Source organism: Benincasa hispida, chromosome 4, assembly GCF_009727055.1.
Source record: "Benincasa hispida cultivar B227 chromosome 4, ASM972705v1, whole genome shotgun sequence".
NCBI classification, from domain to species: domain Eukaryota; kingdom Viridiplantae; phylum Streptophyta; class Magnoliopsida; order Cucurbitales; family Cucurbitaceae; genus Benincasa; species Benincasa hispida.
In genome coordinates, this window is record NC_052352.1 from 26,240,186 (window position 1) to 26,261,563 (window position 21,378).

Sequence of the window (21,378 nt, forward strand, 5' to 3'; positions counted from 1 at the left end):
TAAGACTATGACTTATGTTCATTAGAGGGATCAGTGATACTTAAGGAGTTAGATGTAACTAAAGGGACATAACGGTTATTGGCCCAGCTGTACTTACGAGCGATCTGTGAAGGGTTTCCATACTTCTGATTGGTTAAGATGCACACATAATATATCTGTGGTAAGGAGAGTTCAGCTATCGGTCTTTAGTGGAGTGCCTAACAGTTAATGGATGGTGGATCCCGTGACTAAAGAGTTTAGTCAGTTATTCACGTACCGTTGGAGCTTCGAGCTACAGGTCCATAAGGTCCCCTTGGTAGCTTAATGGATTTAGTTGAGGATCAGTTCTTGGTGTTGATTTTAAGTGTTTAAATTGACAAGAGGTATTTTGATTATATATGATATAATCGGTATGATGTATGAGATACACATAGTGGAGGATTGATATAAATGAGATTTACATTAAGTATCATGGAATAGAAAAAGAACTATGGTTTATATGTTTCATGAGATGAAATATTAAAACTATAAATTATAAATATAGTATGATAAGTTGGTTATAATTTATATTTATAATAATATTATTAGATAATTAAACCTTTTTCTTTAATAACCAATTGAGTGGGTGGTTACTGGTGATTCATGGTAACCGTGAGATAAAAGAAAAATTGTTTTCCTAATTTTAGTAAGTTTTTACAGAAGGTTGGAAAATTGTTTTTTGAGTTTTTCTCTCTCGCAAAAAGAAACTCACGAGCGCTTGTCAAGTAAATACTAATTTACTAAGCGACAAGTGTTTTAGTAAGCGATCGTGTAGTGTTTTGTAGGCGACAGACACTGAGCTAAACTACACACTTAGCTTTTGCTAGATGATCGTTTAACTTTAGCTAAACGATTGGCATCGACTTATGCGATAGGTTTTTGTCTCTCCCACTTGCCCAATCGTGTACACGATTTTTTCATTCCTCCTTCGTCTGCCTCATCCCAAGTCTAAACAGAGTCCACCCTCTGGATTTTCACATCGAGAATACCAAGGTAACCTTCTTGGTGGTGTCATACTCAACTCGACATCGTCGAGGTTCTGTGGAGGCCGTTCGTATTGCTAGAGTGTTCGTGATCGAGGCAATCATTGAGGACAAGCACGAAATGTTCGTGCAGTGTTGTGATCGTGTTGTTCAAGCGTTCAAGGTTGATGTGTTCAAGCGTTCGTGAGAAAGGAGTGTGGAGACGAGTCTACAAATGTTTGTAGCTTTCGCCTTGTTCATTTGTAGTTATCATGCTGTAATTTCTATAACAATTCCATAACTGTATGTTTTGTTTACGACTGTAATTGTAATGTTCATTCATGATTTAATTTGGAATGATCTATATTTTGCTGCTCATGGAAATCTCGAGTTCGATTTCCTTCAATTTCCACATCCACTAGTGCCGGTGATGACAATATAAATAACTCAGTTTTTGTAGGTAACCATGACAACGCGTCCGCTGCTTTGTTTTGGAGCCCTGGTTGGTACAATATCTCAAAGTCGTAAACCATGAGTTTTGTTAACCATCGTTGAAATTGGGGCTGAACCTCCCTCTATTCCAACAAAAATATAGTGTCTTTTGATCTGAGATGATTGTAAACTTGTTTCCTAGTAGGTAATAATGCCATTTCTGTATGGCCAGTACTACAACCATTAATTCGCGCTCATAGATGGATTTCTCTTGATCTCGAGGAGATAACTTCTGACTGAAGTAGGCAATGGGTTTGTCGTTCTGATTCAATACGGCTCTCAAACCAAATCCCGATGCATCAGTCTCAATTAAAAAAGGGAGTGAGAAATCAGGTAAAGCCAAAACTGGTATTGTTCGCATTGCTCTCTTCAAATCCTCAAAAGCTTGGGTTGCTTGTTCATTCTAGCTGAATTTGTTCTTTTGAAGAAGCTGTGTTAAAGGAGTTGCAATTCGGCCATAGTTTTGGAAAAACCTTTGGTAATAGCCCATAAGGCTAAGAAAGCCTTTTTACTCCATCACGTTTTGTTGTCGTGGCCATCGGATCATAGCCCTCACCTTCTCATCATCTGCTTCCACCCCTTCCTGAGAAACCGAGTGTCCTAAGCATTGGATCCGTGGTTAGCAAAAGGAACACTTCTTTTTGTTGACAACTAACTTGGGATCTCGCAATACATTAAAGACAACAACTAAGTGTGTTTCATGAGTTGAAATATTTGGACTATATATAAGAATATCATTAAAAAAAAAAAAAAAAAAAAAAAAAAAAAAAAAAACTATTACGAACCTTCGTAGGAATGGCCAGAAAATGTGGTTCATTAGAAATTGAAAGGTGGTTGGCACGTTGGTTAATCCAAAGGGCATTACCAAGAATGTGTAATGACCCTCATGAGTTCTGAAAGTCATTTTCTCAATATCCTTCTTGTTCATTCTAATTTGATGGTAACCCAATTTGAGGTCTAACTTTGAGTAAATGGTTGAACCATGGAGCTCGTCCAACAACTCCTCAATGACCGAAATTAGGAACTTGTCTGCTATCGTAATTTGGTTTAGTTTCTTGTAATCAACACAAGACCTCCACCCTTTGTCCTTCTTCTTAACTAACAACATTAGGCTAGAATATGGGCTTCAGCTTGGTTTAATAATGCCTGTCTGTAACATCTCTTCTACCAACTGTTCTATTTCCTCTTTCTGATAATGACCGTATTTATGTGGTCTGACGTTCACCAAAGATTGACCTTTCGATAGAAGTATCTGGTGATCAATGGCCTGTCTTGGCAGGAGTTCGATAGAGGGGTCAAAGATGTCTTCGTGTTCTTGCAACAATGCTTGGATCATTATCGGTAGTGGTTCCTCTAAAATGTGTTCACCATTTTCCCTAATTCCCATGTCTGCCTTACATTCCTGATTCTGAAACTCAATCAAGAAGCCTTGATCGTCCTCCTCCCATTCTTTAGCCAAGACTTCTAAATAAATTTCTGATTGCGTCAATGAAGGATCTCCTTTGAGCATCACAGTTTTCTCCCCTTCTTTGAAACACATCGTCAGGGAAGGCCAATGAACACCCATGAATCTCGTGGTGAATAGCCACTGCATTCCCAAAATCATGTCCATCTTGCCTAATTCTATTGGAAGAAAATCAGCTATGACCAGGTCATGTATTTCAAGTTTCACTGCCTTACAAATTCCCTTTCCTCTTAAGACTTCTCCATTCCCCACGACGATTCTGTATTTCATTGTCTGGTGATCGGTAGCTTCAACTCATCAATTAATCTTTGATGAATAAAGTTGTGAATGGCCCCACAATTTATCAGAACAATTATTTCGCTCTTATCGATCGCACCCTTCAACATCATTGTGCCTTTCTTTAGGAACCCCATCATCGAGCATAATGAAACTTTCGTACCCTCCACGAGTTCGATCGACTTTAGTTCAGGGGTCTCTTCGGGGGTCACTTCTTCTGAATCATCTTCCTCATAATCTTCATCATCGTTTATGATGAATAACATGAGCTCTCGATTCTCCCTTACCTTACACCAATGTCCTTGTGAATATTTGTCATTGCACCAGAGGCATAAACCCTTTTCTAGTCATTCTTGATATTCGCTGTCTGAAAGCCTCTTCACATATGGATCTCTCTTCAGAGGACTCCATTTGACTGGGATTGTAATCTACCTCATTGTGCCACTTTCCATTCCCTTAGGGTTTCCTTTTTCCCCCCGAAACGTTAGAGTTAGTTCCGCTCAGGGCTTGGGCCTCGTTTCTTCCAGGCCTAACAATGCCTAACTCACTCAGGGCTAGTTTCAGAGCCATATTACGATCATTAACCAACTAGGCCTCCTTCATACACTCATCCAAGCCTACTAGGTGTCTGCTAATTACCTCAGCTTGCAAAAAGGGTTCAAGCCCATTCAAGAAGGCATTCCTCAGTACGTTTTTAGCCATCTTCGGCAAGGGTGCGGAGTATGTTACGAACTTCTTCACGTATTCCTCGTGGCTCCTTTCTTGCTCGATTCATAGAAGCCTTGTCTCTATGCTTCCTTCGTTCGTCGGCCAGTAACATTCGAATAACCTTCTCTTCAACTCCTCCCACGTGGATATAAAACGTCGATTATGACTCCATTGAAACCAATCAACCTCGTCTGGTGCAAAATTAATGACGACGAATTTTACCTTTTCCGTGTCATTCAATTCGTGTATGTCAAAGTAATATTCGACTCTATACACCCATGATCCGGGATTTTCCCCTAAAAATATTGGCATCTCCAACCTTTTGTATTTACTCTTGTCAGTTCCGCTCAATCCTTACCCCTGACCAGAGTCAGCTTCGTCCATTTTTTTCCTTCACTTCGATCCATCTGAGGTGCCCGATTCATTCCCCTTCCAGGCTGAATTATTCTCTTTCACCTCCCCAGTCAACTTCTCTATATTCTTGTAAAGAACCACTAACATCTCCTTCATATTCGAGATCTCTACATCGCTTTCTTCGATCATCTCTTCCACTTGCTTTTGCACCATCTGCCTTGTTCGCCCCAAGATTTACGGGCTCTGATACCAATTTGTTAGGTATCCTAATTCTGCAACAAAAAAAAAAATGAACACTCAACAAGACAAAACTCCCAAAAAACAGAGCAATGCTCTGAGATAATCTTATTTACTTACTTCAAGGGAAAAACACTACAGAACTATAATGCTTAAGAACAAGAAATCGAAGTAAGAAATGCAAAGAACCGAAATGAAAAGTCAACCAATTCGAGAGGGATGTCGTCTTTCCTCTTTTGAAGCTCCTTCAGACTAATTCTCCAAAAATGTACTTTCTTCCTCATTGTTTCCCTGCTATATAATTCTCAAAGNTCCAAAAACCTCCCCTCTTCCTCCATGCTGCCCTGCTATATAATTCCCAAAAGGTGGTTCCCCCCTCCTTCCTTCCTCAAAAACGGTTATCCATCACTTTCTCAGTTACACATCCTTTCCCTCACATATTCTTTTCCCCCTCTCCTATTTTAGGAAAAATCCCCTTTTTACCCTTTCTTTTATAAATGTTGATGATTGAGGGTTTAACAATATAATGGGTGATCAATCCAATCATAAATCTAAGCATAGAAATTTAAACACATTCAAGAACCACAGTAAATCAAGGAGAAATATAAATTTAGACAGAATCCTCACAATAGATTAATGGGTTTCACCTAGACCTAAGTTAGCTACTTACCTTAGCCAGAAAATCGATCCAAGATAAGCTTTACAATCATAAAATTGATCTAAGAATGAAGAATTACAAAGGAAATGTGAAGAAGAGAAGAGAAAATCATATTGGGGGCTGAAAGTCCGAAGAGAATGACCTAAAATTTGGAGAAAACACTTATATAAAAATGGTCGAGCGCCACTACGCTGTTGGAGAGTGCAACGACGCTCTTATCGTAGCGTCAACCTAGAGTGTAGCTGCGCTCTTCGAGGCGCTCTATTTAGGCATGATTCTACCTTTGAGCACAACTTTGCGCTTTGCCCTGTGGCAGTTTTGTAATTTTGTGCACCTTGTCTTCCTTTTGACCTAGCTGTTTTGTTAAAGCTCCAATTTGGTCCGTTTCAACTCTATTGCTCCCTAAAGTGCTCAATACCTATAAAATAACATATTTAACACATTACTCGGTCATTTTCCTTATTCTTTTCATGGTTGATGCTCCGGAGCTTCGTTTTGACTCATTTTCGTCCCATTTTGACTTCGATGGTCCGTATTGTCCCTCAGTTGCCCAATTACCTATAAAACAGTATAATAAACATGTAAAATACACGAACGAGTCCGAATTAAGAAATGAAAATAGCATTTTTATGGTGCTATCACTCTCATACATGGAATGATGAATTTTATTTCAAATTCTCTCAATGAATATCTCTGTTACAATTGTTTGAAGAGAAGGAAAAAAACATAATTTCATAAAAAGTTTAAGAAAAAATAGGAAGATGAAATTTCCTCCATAGCCCTGCTTTAGTCTTTGAAAGTTATGTAGAAAGAAAAAAACCTATACCTAAAATCTTGTAGGTTAAATTCAAGTGACTAAAAAGTTTTTAGTTTGTGTATAAAATTTACTTATGTCATAAATAGATATTATTTAAATATTGTTTTCATAAAAGATATTACGCATTATATTTAAAGGGTTTAATGGTTATATGTTAAAAAATGAGGGGCAAAGATTCTCCCCACTTTGCCTCTTTTATATATAGTAGAGATTATATGACATTTTGAATTAAAAAATAAGTTTGAAAGATAATTTTAGAGAGAGGAATTTTCTTTTACTTTTCTTTTCAAATTTCAAATAATTAAGAATTATTACATGGCTTTTTAAATCTATTTTCAAAACCTTGTAGATTAAAAAAGGACATTTAAAAACTTAAGAACCAAATGTATATATTGTTGAAAACTTAGACTAAAAAGGTAATTTTTCCAAAATGTTGAATACAAATTAAAATTTTCATTAAATTCTTTGTTTTTTTTGAATCACAAACCAAACAAGGTCCCTAAACCTTTCCCTATCTTGTGACTTGAACTGACTACTTTACTTCCCTCTTTCAGGCATAGCCGCATGGGAGATGGGGCCCAAGCTGAGGTAAATATTGTACAATGTAGAAATGTACAGTGTAAAACACACTTCCCCATAATTTTTTCTTCTTTTGGTTAAAAGAAAGCTTCCCTTTTAACTTTACAGAGCATCAAGAGATGGAGAGTTGGGAATGATCTAACTGCTGACTGATCCATTTTTCATAATCTTGCACTAATTGCCGCAGCAGCAGAGGTACAAGGTTGTCCAATAGAGCTTGTAGCATCCTGTGTCACCATAATTGAATGTCATAAGAAATGGTACATAAACAAGAATGATAATGAATACACAGCAAAAAGAAACTCAATCTCATATTCGAGAATTTCGGGTCTTACTCGATCATCAAAACAGAACTCGAAGACTAATGCAAAAGCTGGTAGCAACAGTTTCTATATACAGCTTATGAGGCTGGCAAACAGAAGAATTCTTGCTAGAAGTTGCTAAACAATATCAGGTTCAGTGAAATCTTTTCCTTTTCATGTTGTTAACTCAAGTTAATACAGTAGACAGAGTATAGATTTTTTTTTTTTTTTTTTTTTTTGAGGCAGACAGAGTATAGTCAAAAGGGCACAATTGATAATTATATGATTTTGTCTTCGTTTTAAAAAGTTGTGATGGTTTTCTCACAATGTTTTTACGATAGTTTGTCTTTCTAAAGATAATATTTGGATACTTAGTTTTTTTTTTTCCTTCCTTCAAAGCTTGACTTGGATTTCAAAGACATTATTAGAAAGTAGATAACAAAACGAAAAAACTCACAAGTGGAAGTAATGTTTACGATCTAAATTTTTCAAAACTAAAAACCAAATAGTTATCGAATAGAGTTAAATAACTTACAAATTCCCTGGATTCTCGACTGCAGCAGTAGGCATCAGAGTGAAGGGAAGTGTATAAATCTGCATCAAAAGCACGAATTATTCAGCCAGTAAATGATAAACAATTAAGTATGATATTGATGATAAAGATTATAACCTCCAGAGACAAATTTAACTTCACATCAACTTCCAGATATGAATTTGAATCGACTGTGTCCCATGTCAAGTGATTAATCATCAAGGCTGCACATCTAAAAGCAATGATCAACTAGAGTTTCTTGCTCTCATCACTTGAAATGTCAATTGATTAGAAAAGTGTTTCTACATTTTAGAGACATCAATTTTACGAACGAATAATTCTTAGAGTTCAACCGAACATGGGAGGATTTGAACCTTTGACCTATTAAACGAGGACACATGCCTTAACTAGTTGAGTTACACTTAGATTGACAAATCAATAATTCTCATAGCCAGCTTTATAATAATGTATCAGAGGAAGTTCAGTTTACCTGAAAAATGCTCGTTTTGGCGTTCCACCAATTCTGAACCTTCAAACTGCGAATAAAATTTCAAAAGTCGGCAATTTTGTACCTTTTATAATGTGCTTCCTATTGAATAGATGACAAATAAACTTTACTATGATCTTAATATGCACGTGTATTCATTCATAATTTCCAATTAATGCTCATCTGGGCAGAAGATAGCAGTTTCCTGTTGACTTCAAAACAAATGGGTAGACTATCACATCATCAATCAATCTAATAAAAACCCGTTAGACCTCTCACATCAAACAATTTAGACCTCTCCAAAGAAATTCAAACCTCGTTTGATAACCATTTAATTTTTGTCAAGTGTGCTTGTTTTCTCATCATTTTTTACAATAATTTTCATCTTTTCTAAGAAAACATTATAAGACAATTTTATTTTTTTTAGTTTTTAAAACTTGACATGGATTTTGAAGATACTCCTAAAAGGTAGACAACAAAATAAAACTCAGGTGGAAATAATTTTTATAAGGCTGGGTCTCAAATATAATTTTTTTAAAAAAAAACTAAAAACAAATAATTATCTAACAAAGCCTTAGAGATCACTGGAATGCAGATTGGAGAAATGGTTGCTATTGATCTATTAAACTATGTTCTACAATAATTATCTCCTTCATGCTCAAGTTTAACAAGATCATGAAATGACTCCAATCCAACTATTATAATTCCCTGCAAAGGCTCAATCTCAATCACTCAACTTGCTTAAAATCAATTGCCAATGGGCATCTTGTAAATCTTTGCTGTTTCAAACTAACAACTCATTCAGATACCAGACTTATCACCTTGCAAGAAAGCATCTCAACGGTAAAATCTTTGTCTGTCGGGATCACTCGTAAATCCAGTGTAGGGGCAGCTTCAAAGTTCAAAAGTTGCAATTTAGGCAGAGTGCATCTGCAAAAGCAACACACTAATCATTTACCTCTAAGAGGACATAATAACTTGCAATTAAAGTAATGACTTTGGGTTTGGGCTATTAGAGACAAAAGGGAAGATCATACGCCATTGTTCTAAATACTAATAGGATGAAGCTACCACCGCAGAGACAAAAGGAAGTGACCTGTATGTGTTAGCATCAAGTAACTGGAAACTTCTCAAGGCATTTTTGTTAAGCATTGCTTCAATTCCTGAAGGGTGATTCAGGAATTCTCTGATATGATATATCCTGCCGCTGCGGCTACTGTAACTGGGCAATCTGATCTTCTCCCTTCTTGTGACAGACAAGTTTGCCCTTTTGGTATTAGTCTCAGAATTGGTGGCTTTGGACAGCTTAATCACTTCAAATTTCTTCCTGAGTTAAAGTAACCATTTCTAAGAACCAAAAAATGGAAAAAGATAATTTCTGCAAAAATGATTTAACGGAATCGAGAAAGTATAAGAAATAAATCCAAAATGATGTCAATATCTTCGTTCAAAGGCATTAGTACAACGGTAAACTTATTAAGAGTGCCTTCAATCAGGAGGTCGGGTCAGAAGTTCAAATCTCTCACTTGATGAACTCAAAATAAATAAATAAATATATATATATATATATATATATTAGAAGTGAATGATTTAACAGTAAAATTACTTCAGATTTTATACCAAGTTTACAAACTAAAACAAAACAATTAAGAGTTGAAGAGCCTATTTCCATTAGATAACTCTTTGGTTTTTGTTTTTGAAAATTGTGCTAGTTTTTCTTACTGCTTCTTTATCATGATTTTCATCTTCCAAACTAAATACTTGAATTTTTAACCAAATTTCAAAAACAATAACAAGTTCTTAAGACACTACTTTTTTTTAGGCTTGGCTTTTAAAAACACTCTAAGAAAGTAAATAACAAAACAAAGAAATAAAAATGTGGGAATAGTGTTTATAAAATTCATTTTCAAAAGCCAAATGATTAACCAAGGAGACCTTTGAAAAGTATATTTGTTTTTTAGTTCAACGATAACTTCTTACTCTTTGATCTGAGTGCATATATCTGGCAAACTTCTTTCTATATTCAGATTAAAATACAATTTAAATACTGATTAAGCAGAAAACTAATATATACCTCGGTGAACTAAACTTGTGGGCTGCCAGCAGTGGAAACGAGCCTTTTCCTTGCCCAAGCCATTTAGTAGTTAAAACCACCATTCTCTCTACAAACACATTTTCCCCAAAATGAATTACAATGAATAAATATGGAAGCCCCCCAAAAAGGAAAAAGAATCAGACTCTCTAAGGGCAGCTGAGGAAGAAGATACAAGACAGAAACCATTTTTCTTCACCTTGGAGTGGAATTTTATGCTCCTCCGATTGTCAATCGGACGGCGGAGAGCGGCGACCGGAATTCTGAAGTCTGCAGCGGATGGTAAAGAAATTTCTGAAAGAGAATTAAGGAAATGCCACTAAGAAACCCTTCAAGTGCGAATTAGAGAGATGAATTCAAGCCTCATCTTTAACAGAAACGAAAAGCAAATTGAGGTAATATCCAATCGAGAAAATGCACTGAATAATATGGGAAACACGTGGTGGAATCATAAGTGGAATCCCTTATTTTAAGACCATACCGTCCGCCGTCCGTTATCGATTGATTCCAAAGTTTAATTTGATGGGTGAAATCAAAATTAATCTCATATTATCTAACAACATTAGATTAGATTGTTTTTATTTTCTTGTCCATTTTTCTTTTTACTCGTAGAATCTTCTTTATTTTTATTTTTATTTTTTTACTTTTACAATTCTTTGACTTGTATGGTGTTGACTGGTACCAAGATTTAGTCCTAGACATGCAGACAGTGTTTGGAATTCTTAAAAAGAGGAAAGAGAAACGATAATTAATTAATGAATCACAAAATAAAAGGAAAAATTAATAAATAAATAAACCTGAACAAGTAGTTAGAAGCGAGAATTGACGCACATAGTAGGTTGATTTTGTAATTTCACTTCATGATAACTTAAAGCAAAATGTTATACAACTTTTGCTTTAGGAAGTGGGTCAAATTTTATTTAGGTCTTATCAAATAGGTCGTCCATATAATGAACCCATTATAAACCAACTTTCGAAGGTTAAGACAATTTTTTAGTAGTTAATAAACATTTTTTAGTATAATAGTTCATAAACTTGAGCATAGACCAATTAGTCAAGATATATATCATCAGTCAAGAAATTTTTTAGTAGTTAATAAACATTGTCGTCTTGGTCATCCATCTCTCTTAGTCTTAAAAAAGTTTTGTCCTCAGTTTCATAACTTGTCCTCATTAAATTGTGGTTCATGTTAGTTTGCCAAACTTGATCATCTTAGCTCGCACCCTAGTGTTTATAATCGAGCCAATTCTCCTTTCGAATTAGTTCATTCTGACATCTAAGGTCCTTGTCCAGTTGTGTCCAAAACTGATTTTTGATATTTCATTACCTTCGTTGATAATTACTCTCGCATGACTTGGGTATATTTTATGAAGAGTCGTTCTAAGTTACTTTTTCACTTTTGTAATTTTCATGTTGAGATTCAAACTTAGTTTTGTGTGTTAGGATTGATGTCCTAAATCTAGTATATCTCGTGGTTTGTAGTTATGTTAACTGATGCATCTTTGTTATTGTGATGAAATAATGGAGTAGAATGTGATGGTGGAGTATACGTTGTGCATGCAAGTTTTCTCAGCAAGACCCAAGTATAAATCCTACTGAGTTGCCCGGTAAGCCCAGGGTCGAACACAAGGACTAAGGAAATAGAATGCGATAGTAATTTTTGATTACTTTGCGGTGACAAATAAAACAATGCGTTGGTTCGTTGGTTGTTTAAGGTATAAAAGCTATGTAGCGGATTTGAGAAAAGAGTTAATAATACGAAAGATGCAATGAGTATGCGGGGGAATGGGTTGAGAAGGGATTTAACTAACACTTCCTAAGATTGTGTTCATATTATACGATCCTACTACATACATACAACAGCAAGTCATCTCTCAATGCAAATGCTATGGCTTCTAGTTTTAGAACGCATGCGATATATGCGATGGTGTCTATAGGACCTACATTTAAGCCTCTATTCTTGTCTATGCGATGACGAATGATACACACATATACAAGACGACCGCATACTACCATAACCTATCTCTAGGGTACGTGCGATGCATGTTGGCAAATAGAGCTTATCTCTAAGTCTCTATCTCTTGCTTATGCAGATCTAATCTTGCTCTCTCAAGTCTAGATTCTAACCTAGCTCTCTCAAGTCTTAGGTTCTTTCTTTAGACTCTCTCTCGAGTAGCTCTAAAGAGTGATGGGCGCAACATAAGTCAAGATGATCGCATGCAATGAAGATCCTAGGTTATGTTAGCTAAGTACTTCTCAACCCATTCAACAGTTTTAGCTACTCATGCGTATTTTAAAGAGAGTGAACAGATATAGAAATGCAAGTTCCATTCTATATATGAAATCAAAATACAGAATGACAATGTGAAAGAAAGATAAAGAGTTTGGTAGCAATTTATTGTTTCTCAAGGCTTTTACACTGTTCTTCTCTACTCTGCTCAAAAGATATTCTTGCTCTCGCAAGAGTCGACCCTCTTTCTGTTTTCCACGCTCCTTGGCACTCTCTCGAGCTGACCAGGATGATCTTCCGACGTCTTTTCCCTTTTCTCGCTTCCGCCGTCTAAGTATAAGAAACTACGAACAAGGTTAATTATCGTCTATATGGTGAACTCTCTAAAACTGAGCGAACTCCTTCAATGAAGGTAGCCTTCGGTATTTATAGAGCTTCAAGGTGAAGAACCTTTTCTCTCGAATGATTTCACTGATGGGATGTCATTAATTCTCTGTCTGATGCGTCGAATATTTGTCACCGAAAAGTTGAGTGTACTTGCTACAGTATGTCGTTAACGGCTTGTCAACTTAATTCGAAATCGATCGTCATCAGCTTTCTGTCCCATCGTGATTTATTAAGCTTTTCACCCAAATGCGCCTACCTTGATGCGCCTGCTCTATGCGGTCACCTTCTTGAGAAAATTTTCACGAACGCAAACAATCGCATAGCCTTACGGTCGCAATCTCTTATGCGCTCGGACGCTAATTTTCTTGGATTGCAATTTCGCCTTGCGCCAACGCATTTTCCTGCATAAAATACATAAGTTAGTTGTTTTAATGCGATGAACGCATGCGATTGCAATGTTGCAAACTTAATGCTTTTGGACGCAATATTATATATTTTTACCGTTGCAATCCTGTATTGTTTTATATCTTTGTGCTGTAATAACGTGCACTTCTGTCCGTTATCATTAACACAAATTATTTATCTAATAAAATCAGAGATATTTTATTTGATGATTAGACTGCATTATTCAATTCAATAAACTAAGATTCAAGGTTATTTTGTGAAACTTAAACATGTATGTAGAGACATATAGGTGGATCATGTTTAAGTAATAAACTAAATGGTTTGTAGTAGATGGATACGGCTGAGTACCTTATCTTGGTGACACTATGAATACGACCGCTTTGTAGATGTTACAATTGTTGTAAAGTACTACAAATGATTTGATCCTGATCGTTCATGTGGAGACAAGTGAGAGGGGGTATTTTATGCAAAGAGTTTTTATAAGACCAGACTACAAAATGAATAGACTCTCTATGTAATACCGTTACTAGAAGAGATTTACGTTTCACTAGGATGACCATAGGAGACTTGACATTAATTCTAAGTGAGTCGTGAACTCCTGTTTATGACGCCGGTCCTTTGATCTGTATGAGTGAGAGTGACCATGATAGCCAACTCAATAAGCCTACTATTTTAAGGATTTGTCTAATTAGGGAGCTGGGAACACAACTACACAATATGGAATTCACTCTTTCCCAATCCTTAGGAAAGTAGATAAATTGCTCCTTAATAGCTGGTTCCGGGTCTTGAACAATGAGGCATCAATCTCTCACTGGCCCGAGAGATGTTAGTTTATAGTTGGACTATAAATTGTTTGTTCATTAGAGGAATCAATGGTACTTAAGGAGTTAGATNTCAATCTCTCACTGGCCCGAGAGATGTTAGTTTATAGTTGGACTATAAATTGTTTGTTCATTAGAGGAATCAATGGTACTTAAGGAGTTAGATATAATTGTAGGGGTAAAATGGTATTTTGAACCAGCTATAATTATGAGCATTTGTGACGGGTCGTCGTTTAGTTGATTGATTATATCCATGGACACAAAAATAAATCTACAACGCGAAGAGTGCAGCTATACGGTCTTTAGTGGAGTGTTTGATCGTTAATGAATATTGATTAATTGGATTAAAGAAGTTGAATCAACTAATCTCATATCATTGGAGCTTCTAATATGTAGGTTCATAAGTTCCCCTCGATAGCTCACTAAAGGAAATACAAGAGGAATGATTTGAATTGTTCAAATCAATTGATAGAATAGCATATTAATGAGATTAATATGATATGGTTAATTATATATTTGATCTATAATTAAGAGAGAAATATTTGAATAGGATTCAAATAAGGAATTTTTTTTTTTTTATGAATCAGATCATAAGAAATTAGTTAATTTTGAGAGATGAAGGCAAATAAACATGTGGTGTTTATTTAATTAATTAATTATATACATTAAATTAGATTTCATATATATAGTTATTTATTAGGTTTGATAATTAATAAAATAAATGTTATTTGATTAATTGAGCTCTAAGGGAAAATATGAAAATACTTGGAGAAGGGTTTCTTCTTCATATAAATTGTTTCTTTTACCCAAATCAAACATGATATTTTCATTTTTTGAAAACCTAGCCTCCAAAATTCTCTCAACACTTTCTCCTTCCCACCATTCCTCCTTCAAGGGTTAGAGACCACTCTTCTACCCTTGGATTCCAAGAGAATATCGAGATCTCTTTTACGGTGGTGTTCATTTTTTGTTGGAGATACATTGCAGAAAAAAAGCTTCGGATTTTCGTGAAGACAAAGGGATCTACAAAGGTAAGAAAATGTTCTTCTTCCCTTTTCTTCTCTCTTCTAAGCATACTAATATGAATATTTATCCATTGTCCATTCTTGTTGCTGTTGTATTTTGTTTCTTTTAAACTAAAAAGGCAAGGCGTTCACACACTTTCGCTCAAGATTCGATCCCTTCATGGTGTTCCCCTTAACATATTGTGAAGTGACATTGTCATTGAGTATTTTAAGAAGCACTTACATCATATTTAGGTAAGCATGGAATTATTCATCAATCATCTTGTGCTCTTCTCAAAATGGATTTGTTGAAGGAAAGAATAGATCTCTTCTTAAAACTGCACGAGCATTATTCTTTCAAATGCATGTTCCAAAGAATTTTTTGGGTTGATGCTATTTCAACGGCATGTTTTTTTATTAGTCGCATGTCTTCATCAATTCTTAAAGGTTAGATTCCATATCATGTTTTATTTTCGTCAAAAGCTTTATTTTCTATTGAGCCAAAAATATTTGGTTGTACATGCTTTGTTCGGGATGTTCATCTTAATCTGACCAAATTAGACCCTAAATCTTTGAAGTGCATTTTCTTAGGCTATTCTCGTGTTCAAAAAGGATACAGATGTTATTGTTCTAGCTTGAACATATATCTTGTATCTGGTGATGTTACATTCTTTAAATACCAGCCTCACACTCCATCTTTACCTAGTACAAGTCAAGGGGAGGATGATGATCTCTTTTATACACCATTGTGTCTCCCACACCCAACCTTAATCCTTCTCCTTCTTTTTATGTCCCTACTTATCCATCTATTCACAGGTCTTGGATTGTCCTATTCCAAGAGATTTTTTGTCATCAGATCCAGGATCAAGTGATAATCTTCCCATTGCCCTTCGTAAAGTTAAATGTTCTTGCACTTATCCTATTGCTTCTTGTATCTCTTACGACTGTTTATCATCTATTACATGTTCTTTTGTTAAATCTCTTGACTTTGTCTCGATCCCTAAAATCGTTCATGAAGCATTGTCACATTTTGGCTGGCGCACTGCGATGATCGACGAGATAAATGCCTTGGATGATAATGGTAATTGGGATTTAGTATCTTTTCCTGTAGGTAAGAAGACTATCGGGTGCAAATAAGTGTTTGCAATTAAGGTTAATCTTGATGGATCAGTAGTTCGTTTAAAAGTGCGCCTTGTGGCCAAAGGTTATGCTCAAATATATGGGATTGACTATTTTGATACATTTTCTCCTATTGCTAAGCTCACTTCTGTCAGGTTATTCATTTATATGGCAGCATCTCAAGGTTGACCTTTACATCAGCTTGACATTAAAAATGTATTTCTCCATTGTGATTTTCAGGATGAAACATAAATGGAGCAACCTCCTAGGTTTGTTGAAGAAAAACAAATCAAATCACTCAATCTTCTACCGACGATCTACAAATGGTATTATTCTACTTGTATATGTTGATGATATTGTCATAACTGGAAGTGATACATCAGGTATATTGTCTCTCAAATCTTTCCTTCAAATTCAATTTCATACTAAAGACTTGTGAGTGCTAAAGTACTTCTTGGGTATTGAAGTAATAAGAAGAAAAAAGGGTATTTTTATGTAAAAAAAGTTATATGTGTTTGATTTGCTATCTAAGACAGGAAAATTGGGAGCCAACCCATGCAGTACTCCGATGATGCCTAATCTGCAACTTTTAAAAGATGGAGAAACATTTAAAGATCCTGAAAGATATAGAAGATGAAGGAACTCTTAACAAAGAGCATCCATGAGCGCATTCGGATCTTTTCGATTTCACCGTGACCAAAATACAACATATACATTCTAATAGATAGTTATGCAATTTAAACTAATTATAGGCATGCTTTGAACAATAAAAAAACAAAGGAAAAGAGTTCTCATACCAGTTGAAGACCCTCTTCAAGTTTGAAACTCTGATGCAACGGAACACCTCTATGCAATCTCTATCACCCAGCATACAAGTCGTCTGTAACAGCACGAACTATCACGAATAAGTGAACAGCAGCGGGACGACACCACCAAAATGGAGCCTTTTGTATTCTCGAAGTGAGAACCCAAACTGTGGTCTTTGGTGAGTTTGGTAGAGGTAGGAGGAAAAACAAATCGTGTAGATGATAAGCAAGTAGGAGAGAAAAGGAAGCTATCATATAGCTAAATGCTTATCTTTTGCAAGTAGGAGAGAAAAGGAAGCTATCATATAGCTAAATGCTTATCTTTTAGAAGAAGCTACACGATCGTGTAGGTTTTACTATGCGATTGTTTAGTAAAATGTGGACAATTGTTTAGAAAAACACGACACACTATGCGATCGTTTAAGGACTATCTGCGATCGTTTAAGTGCGAGGTGGTGCGATCATTTGGCGTTAAACGACTATCGTATAGGCTCTCGATTTATGCAATCATATATGTTTCCACATCGATGCCAATTTTTCGAAAACCTTTGTAAAAAAATGAAACTAATTTTCAATTTATTCTTCGAATTACCATAACCGAAGTGGCTGCTCCCACTAATGCACGTCCGAGAGAAACTTTAGGTCAATTATCATATAATTAACCAATTTAATAATTAATAAATATAATTATATTATATTCTTACCCTATAGTTTGATATCACATATCTACTATAGTAATTTCTCTCCTTTACTTGATATAAATCATATTTATATCTAATTTCCTCAAGCAATGTATCTCATACATTTAGCCAATTATATCATATATAATTAACCAGTCCAATTATATCATATATAATCAAACTTCCTCTTGTCAATTTGAACATTTCAAATTAACTCAAATACCGATTCTCGACTTTATCCAAGCTACCCAGGGGACCTAATAGACCTGTAGCTCGAAGCTCCGACAGTCCGTGAATAGCTGACTAAACTCTTTAGCCACGAGATCCACTATCCATTAACTGTCAGACATTCCACTAAAGACCAACAGTTGAACTCTTCTTACCACAGATATATTCCTGTGTCCATCGGATGTAACTAATCATGAGTATAATGACCCTTTACAGATGCTCATAAGTACAGCTGGGTCAATTTACTGTTTTGCCCATGTAGTTACATCTCACTCCTTAAGTACTACTGATTCCTCTAATGAACAATACAACATAGTCCAACTATGTGTGAACACCTCTCGGGCCAAGAGAAGGTGTGTGGCGCCACATCGTTCAAGCTCTGGAATCAGCCCTTAAGGGAGTTATCTATCTACTTACCCCTGCTTCGGGGAAGGAGTAAATTTCATCTTGTGTAGCTGAGTTCCCAGCTCCCAAATCAGACGAATCCCCAAAATGGTAGGTTTGAATCGACGACCTGGCCACTCGCATCCATATAAATCAAAGGACTGCCCTCAATGGCAGGAGTTCCCAACTCACTCAGGATTAAGGTCATGTTACTTATGGTCATCCTAGTGAAATGAAGTCTCTGTCATGAACGATGTTATATAATGACTTCGTGGTCAAGTCTTATACGAATTCTTTGTATAGAACGCTCCCGCTGGCATGTCCCCAACACGAATGATTGGGATCAGACCATCTGTGACAAGTCACAACACTTGTGACCATTCCACAAAGCGGGTCGCATCCACAGCGTTACAAGGATAAGGTTTCCCTCATATATCCATATACACTCAAAACATGATCCACTTGTATGTCACCACATACATGCTTAAGTTACATACAGATAACCAGGAATTTTATGTTTATTGGTTTGTGGTAAAGCACATAAAACATGCAACTGAGCAAAAAACAAGATGTGAAGTAAATATCATATATTATACAACACAAGCGTTCGTACAAACTGTTTACAAACTACAGGACATGAGATTTTAGGGCATCAACCCCAACAATCTCCCACTTTTCCTAAAGCGAAGTGGGACGTACATAAAAATAGTACAAAACAATTAACTAGGGCATAAAAGCCCAGCACAAGAAAATCTCCAACTTGCCCTAGTCCAGTCGCGCGCGATCCTGTAGACCCATGCTCTGTAGGTGACCCTCAAACACTGTAGCCATGAGAGCCTTTGTAAACGGGTCAACAACATTGTGCTCTGAAGCGATCTTCGTGACGATCACGTCCCCTCGATGCACTATCTCACGGATCAGATGATACTTCCGCTCTATGTGTTTGTCGCGCCTGTGACTCCTCGGCTCCTTAGAGTTTCCCTCTGCCCCACTATTATCACAATAGAGGGTAATGGGCCTAAACATATTTGGAACAACTTCCAGTGTTGTCAAGAACTTTCTGAGCCAGACGGCCTCCCTAGCAGCTTTGCAAGCAGCTACGTACTCTACCTCCATAGTAGAGTCAGCGATGTACCCCTTCTTAGTGCTTTGCCACACTACAGCTCCTCTGTTAAGAGTAAAGACTGATCCTTATGTGAACTTGCGAGAGTCTTTATCAGTCTAAAAATTCAGAATCCATGTATATAATAAGGATCAAATCCCTAGAACCATACATGAGCATGTAGTCCCTCGTTCTCCGAAGATACTTAAGGATGTTCTTCTCTGTGGTCCAGTGACCCTAGCCTAGGTTAGAGTGATACCTACTAACTATGCCCACAGCGTAGCAGATGTCTAGACGAGTACAGAGCATCGCGTATATCAAACTGCCAACGGCAGACACATATAGGACCCGTCTCATCTCCTCAACCTCTTGAGGCGTCTTAAGACACATGTCCTTCGATAAAGTGACTCCATGCCTGAATGGCAGTAGGCCCCTCTTGGAGTCCTGCATCGAGTACTTGAGCAACATCTTGTCAATGTATGATGCCTGAGACAGTGCTAGCACTTTGTTCTTTCAATCCCGGAAGATCTGTATACCTAGAACAAACTGAGCCTCTCCCAAATCTTTCATTTGGAATTGGGTCGGTAGCCAGTTCTTAACTGTAGTCAGTAGACCTACATCATGTAAATGGTCTTCTCAAGATTGCCATTTAGAAAGGTCATCTTGACGTCCATTTTCCAGATCTCATAATTATAATAAGTTGCAATGGACAGGAGGATGCGGATCGACTTTAACATGGCAACATGCGAGAAAGTCTCCTCATAGTCGACTCCCTCTACCTGGGTATAACCCTTTGCCATAAGTTGAGCCTTGAAGGTCTGTACCTTCCCATCAGCACCCCGTTTGCACTTGTAAATCCATGTACAACCTATAGGTCTTACCCCATCAGGCTAATCTACAAGATCCTATACCGAGAAGTACATCGACTCCATCTCGAGATCCATGGCCTTGACCCATTCATCCCAGTCAACATCCACCATTGCCTTCTGATAAGACAACAGATCATCAACGTCGCCATCTGTTACCATAGCAAGGATTTCCGTGAAACTTAGATAGCGAATGGATAGGTTCGCAACCCTCCCACTACGTCGAGGTTCCCTCAACTCTTAAGGTGGAACCAACCTACTAGATAAACTCCCATCAACAACTCTTGTTGATATAGCAGGCTCTTCAACAACTCTTATTGAAGTTTCAGTAGTTTCATTGGAAAGCTCATGCAACACGACTTTGATTCGTGGACTGTGCTCCCTTATATGATCCTCCTCTAGGAAAGTAGCGTTTTTTGAAACAAACACCCTATTTTCCATCGAATCATAAAAAAAAACCCCTCGTGTACCTTTGAGGTAGCTACAAAGAGGCATAACCTCAACCGTGGTTCCAACTTCTTGGGATTAACCTCAAGCACGTGTGCAGGGCAACCCCAAATGCGGAAGTGACGTAAACTAGCTTTACACCTCTTCTATAACTCTAGAGGTGTTCTTGCAACACTCTTGGAGGGAACATAGTTAAGTATGTATACCACAGTCTCCACTACGAAACCCCAAAACGAGTCCGATAAGGAAGTGTAACTCATCATCGAGCAAACCATGTCCAACAAGGTCCTATTTCTCCTCTCCGCTACACCATTTTGCTGAGGTGTACACGGCGCTGAGAGTTGGGAAACGATTCCATGTTCTATCAAATAGTCCTGAAATGTCGAGTCCATAAACTTTCCACCTCAATCCGATCGAAGTGTTTTGATTCGTCTATCCAATGCATTTTCAACTTCAGCCTTGAACTCATTGAACTTTTCAAAGGATTCAGACTTCCGTTATATAAGATAAACATACCCGTACCTGGAGTAATCATCAGTAAAACTAATAAAATACTCGTAGCCACCTCGGGCTCGCACATTCATAGGACCACAAAGGTCAGAATGTACTAACTCAAGAGGCTCCTTGACTTTATAACCTTTTCAAGTAAAAGGTCGTTTAGTTATTTTACCCTCAAGGCAAGACTCGCATACTAGTAAAGAATTTTCTTCTAACTCACTTAGAAGTCTATTCTTCACCAATCTCTCAATCCTATTGAGATTGATATGCCCTAGACGTAGATGCCAAAGTTGGACATTTTCTTTTGGAGAAATTCGTCGACATTTTGATTGAGTTATAGCAGTTTTATACAATTCAGTATTATAGAGGGAATTGATGGCTAATGGCCTTAGCATATATAAATTCGATTCCAGATTTGCATT

At 36.8% G+C, this 21,378-nt stretch overlaps 1 protein-coding gene across 3 annotated transcripts; it reads right to left on the reverse strand.

Moving 5' to 3' along the window:
* Positions 1 to 5,115: 5,115 nt before the first annotated feature.
* LOC120075989 lies at positions 5,116 to 10,412 on the reverse strand. Of its 3 annotated transcripts, none has more exons than XM_039029758.1 (8): positions 10,166 to 10,412; positions 9,962 to 10,049; positions 8,984 to 9,214; positions 8,709 to 8,817; positions 7,891 to 7,936; positions 7,539 to 7,624; positions 7,404 to 7,462; positions 5,116 to 6,793 (listed from the first exon to the last, which is right to left on the reverse strand). In XM_039029758.1, the coding sequence occupies exons 2-8, from the start codon at positions 10,042 to 10,044 to the stop codon at positions 6,679 to 6,681; spliced, it is 729 nt and encodes a 242-aa protein (XP_038885686.1). In that variant the 5' UTR covers positions 10,045 to 10,049; positions 10,166 to 10,412; the 3' UTR covers positions 5,116 to 6,678. The 3 variants fall into 3 exon arrangements, with proteins under 3 accessions (XP_038885686.1, XP_038885685.1, XP_038885687.1); XM_039029757.1 differs by having other exon boundaries at positions 10,179 to 10,411; XM_039029759.1 differs by lacking the exon at positions 10,166 to 10,412 and having other exon boundaries at positions 8,984 to 9,234.
* Between the last annotated feature and the right edge of the window lie 10,966 nt (positions 10,413 to 21,378).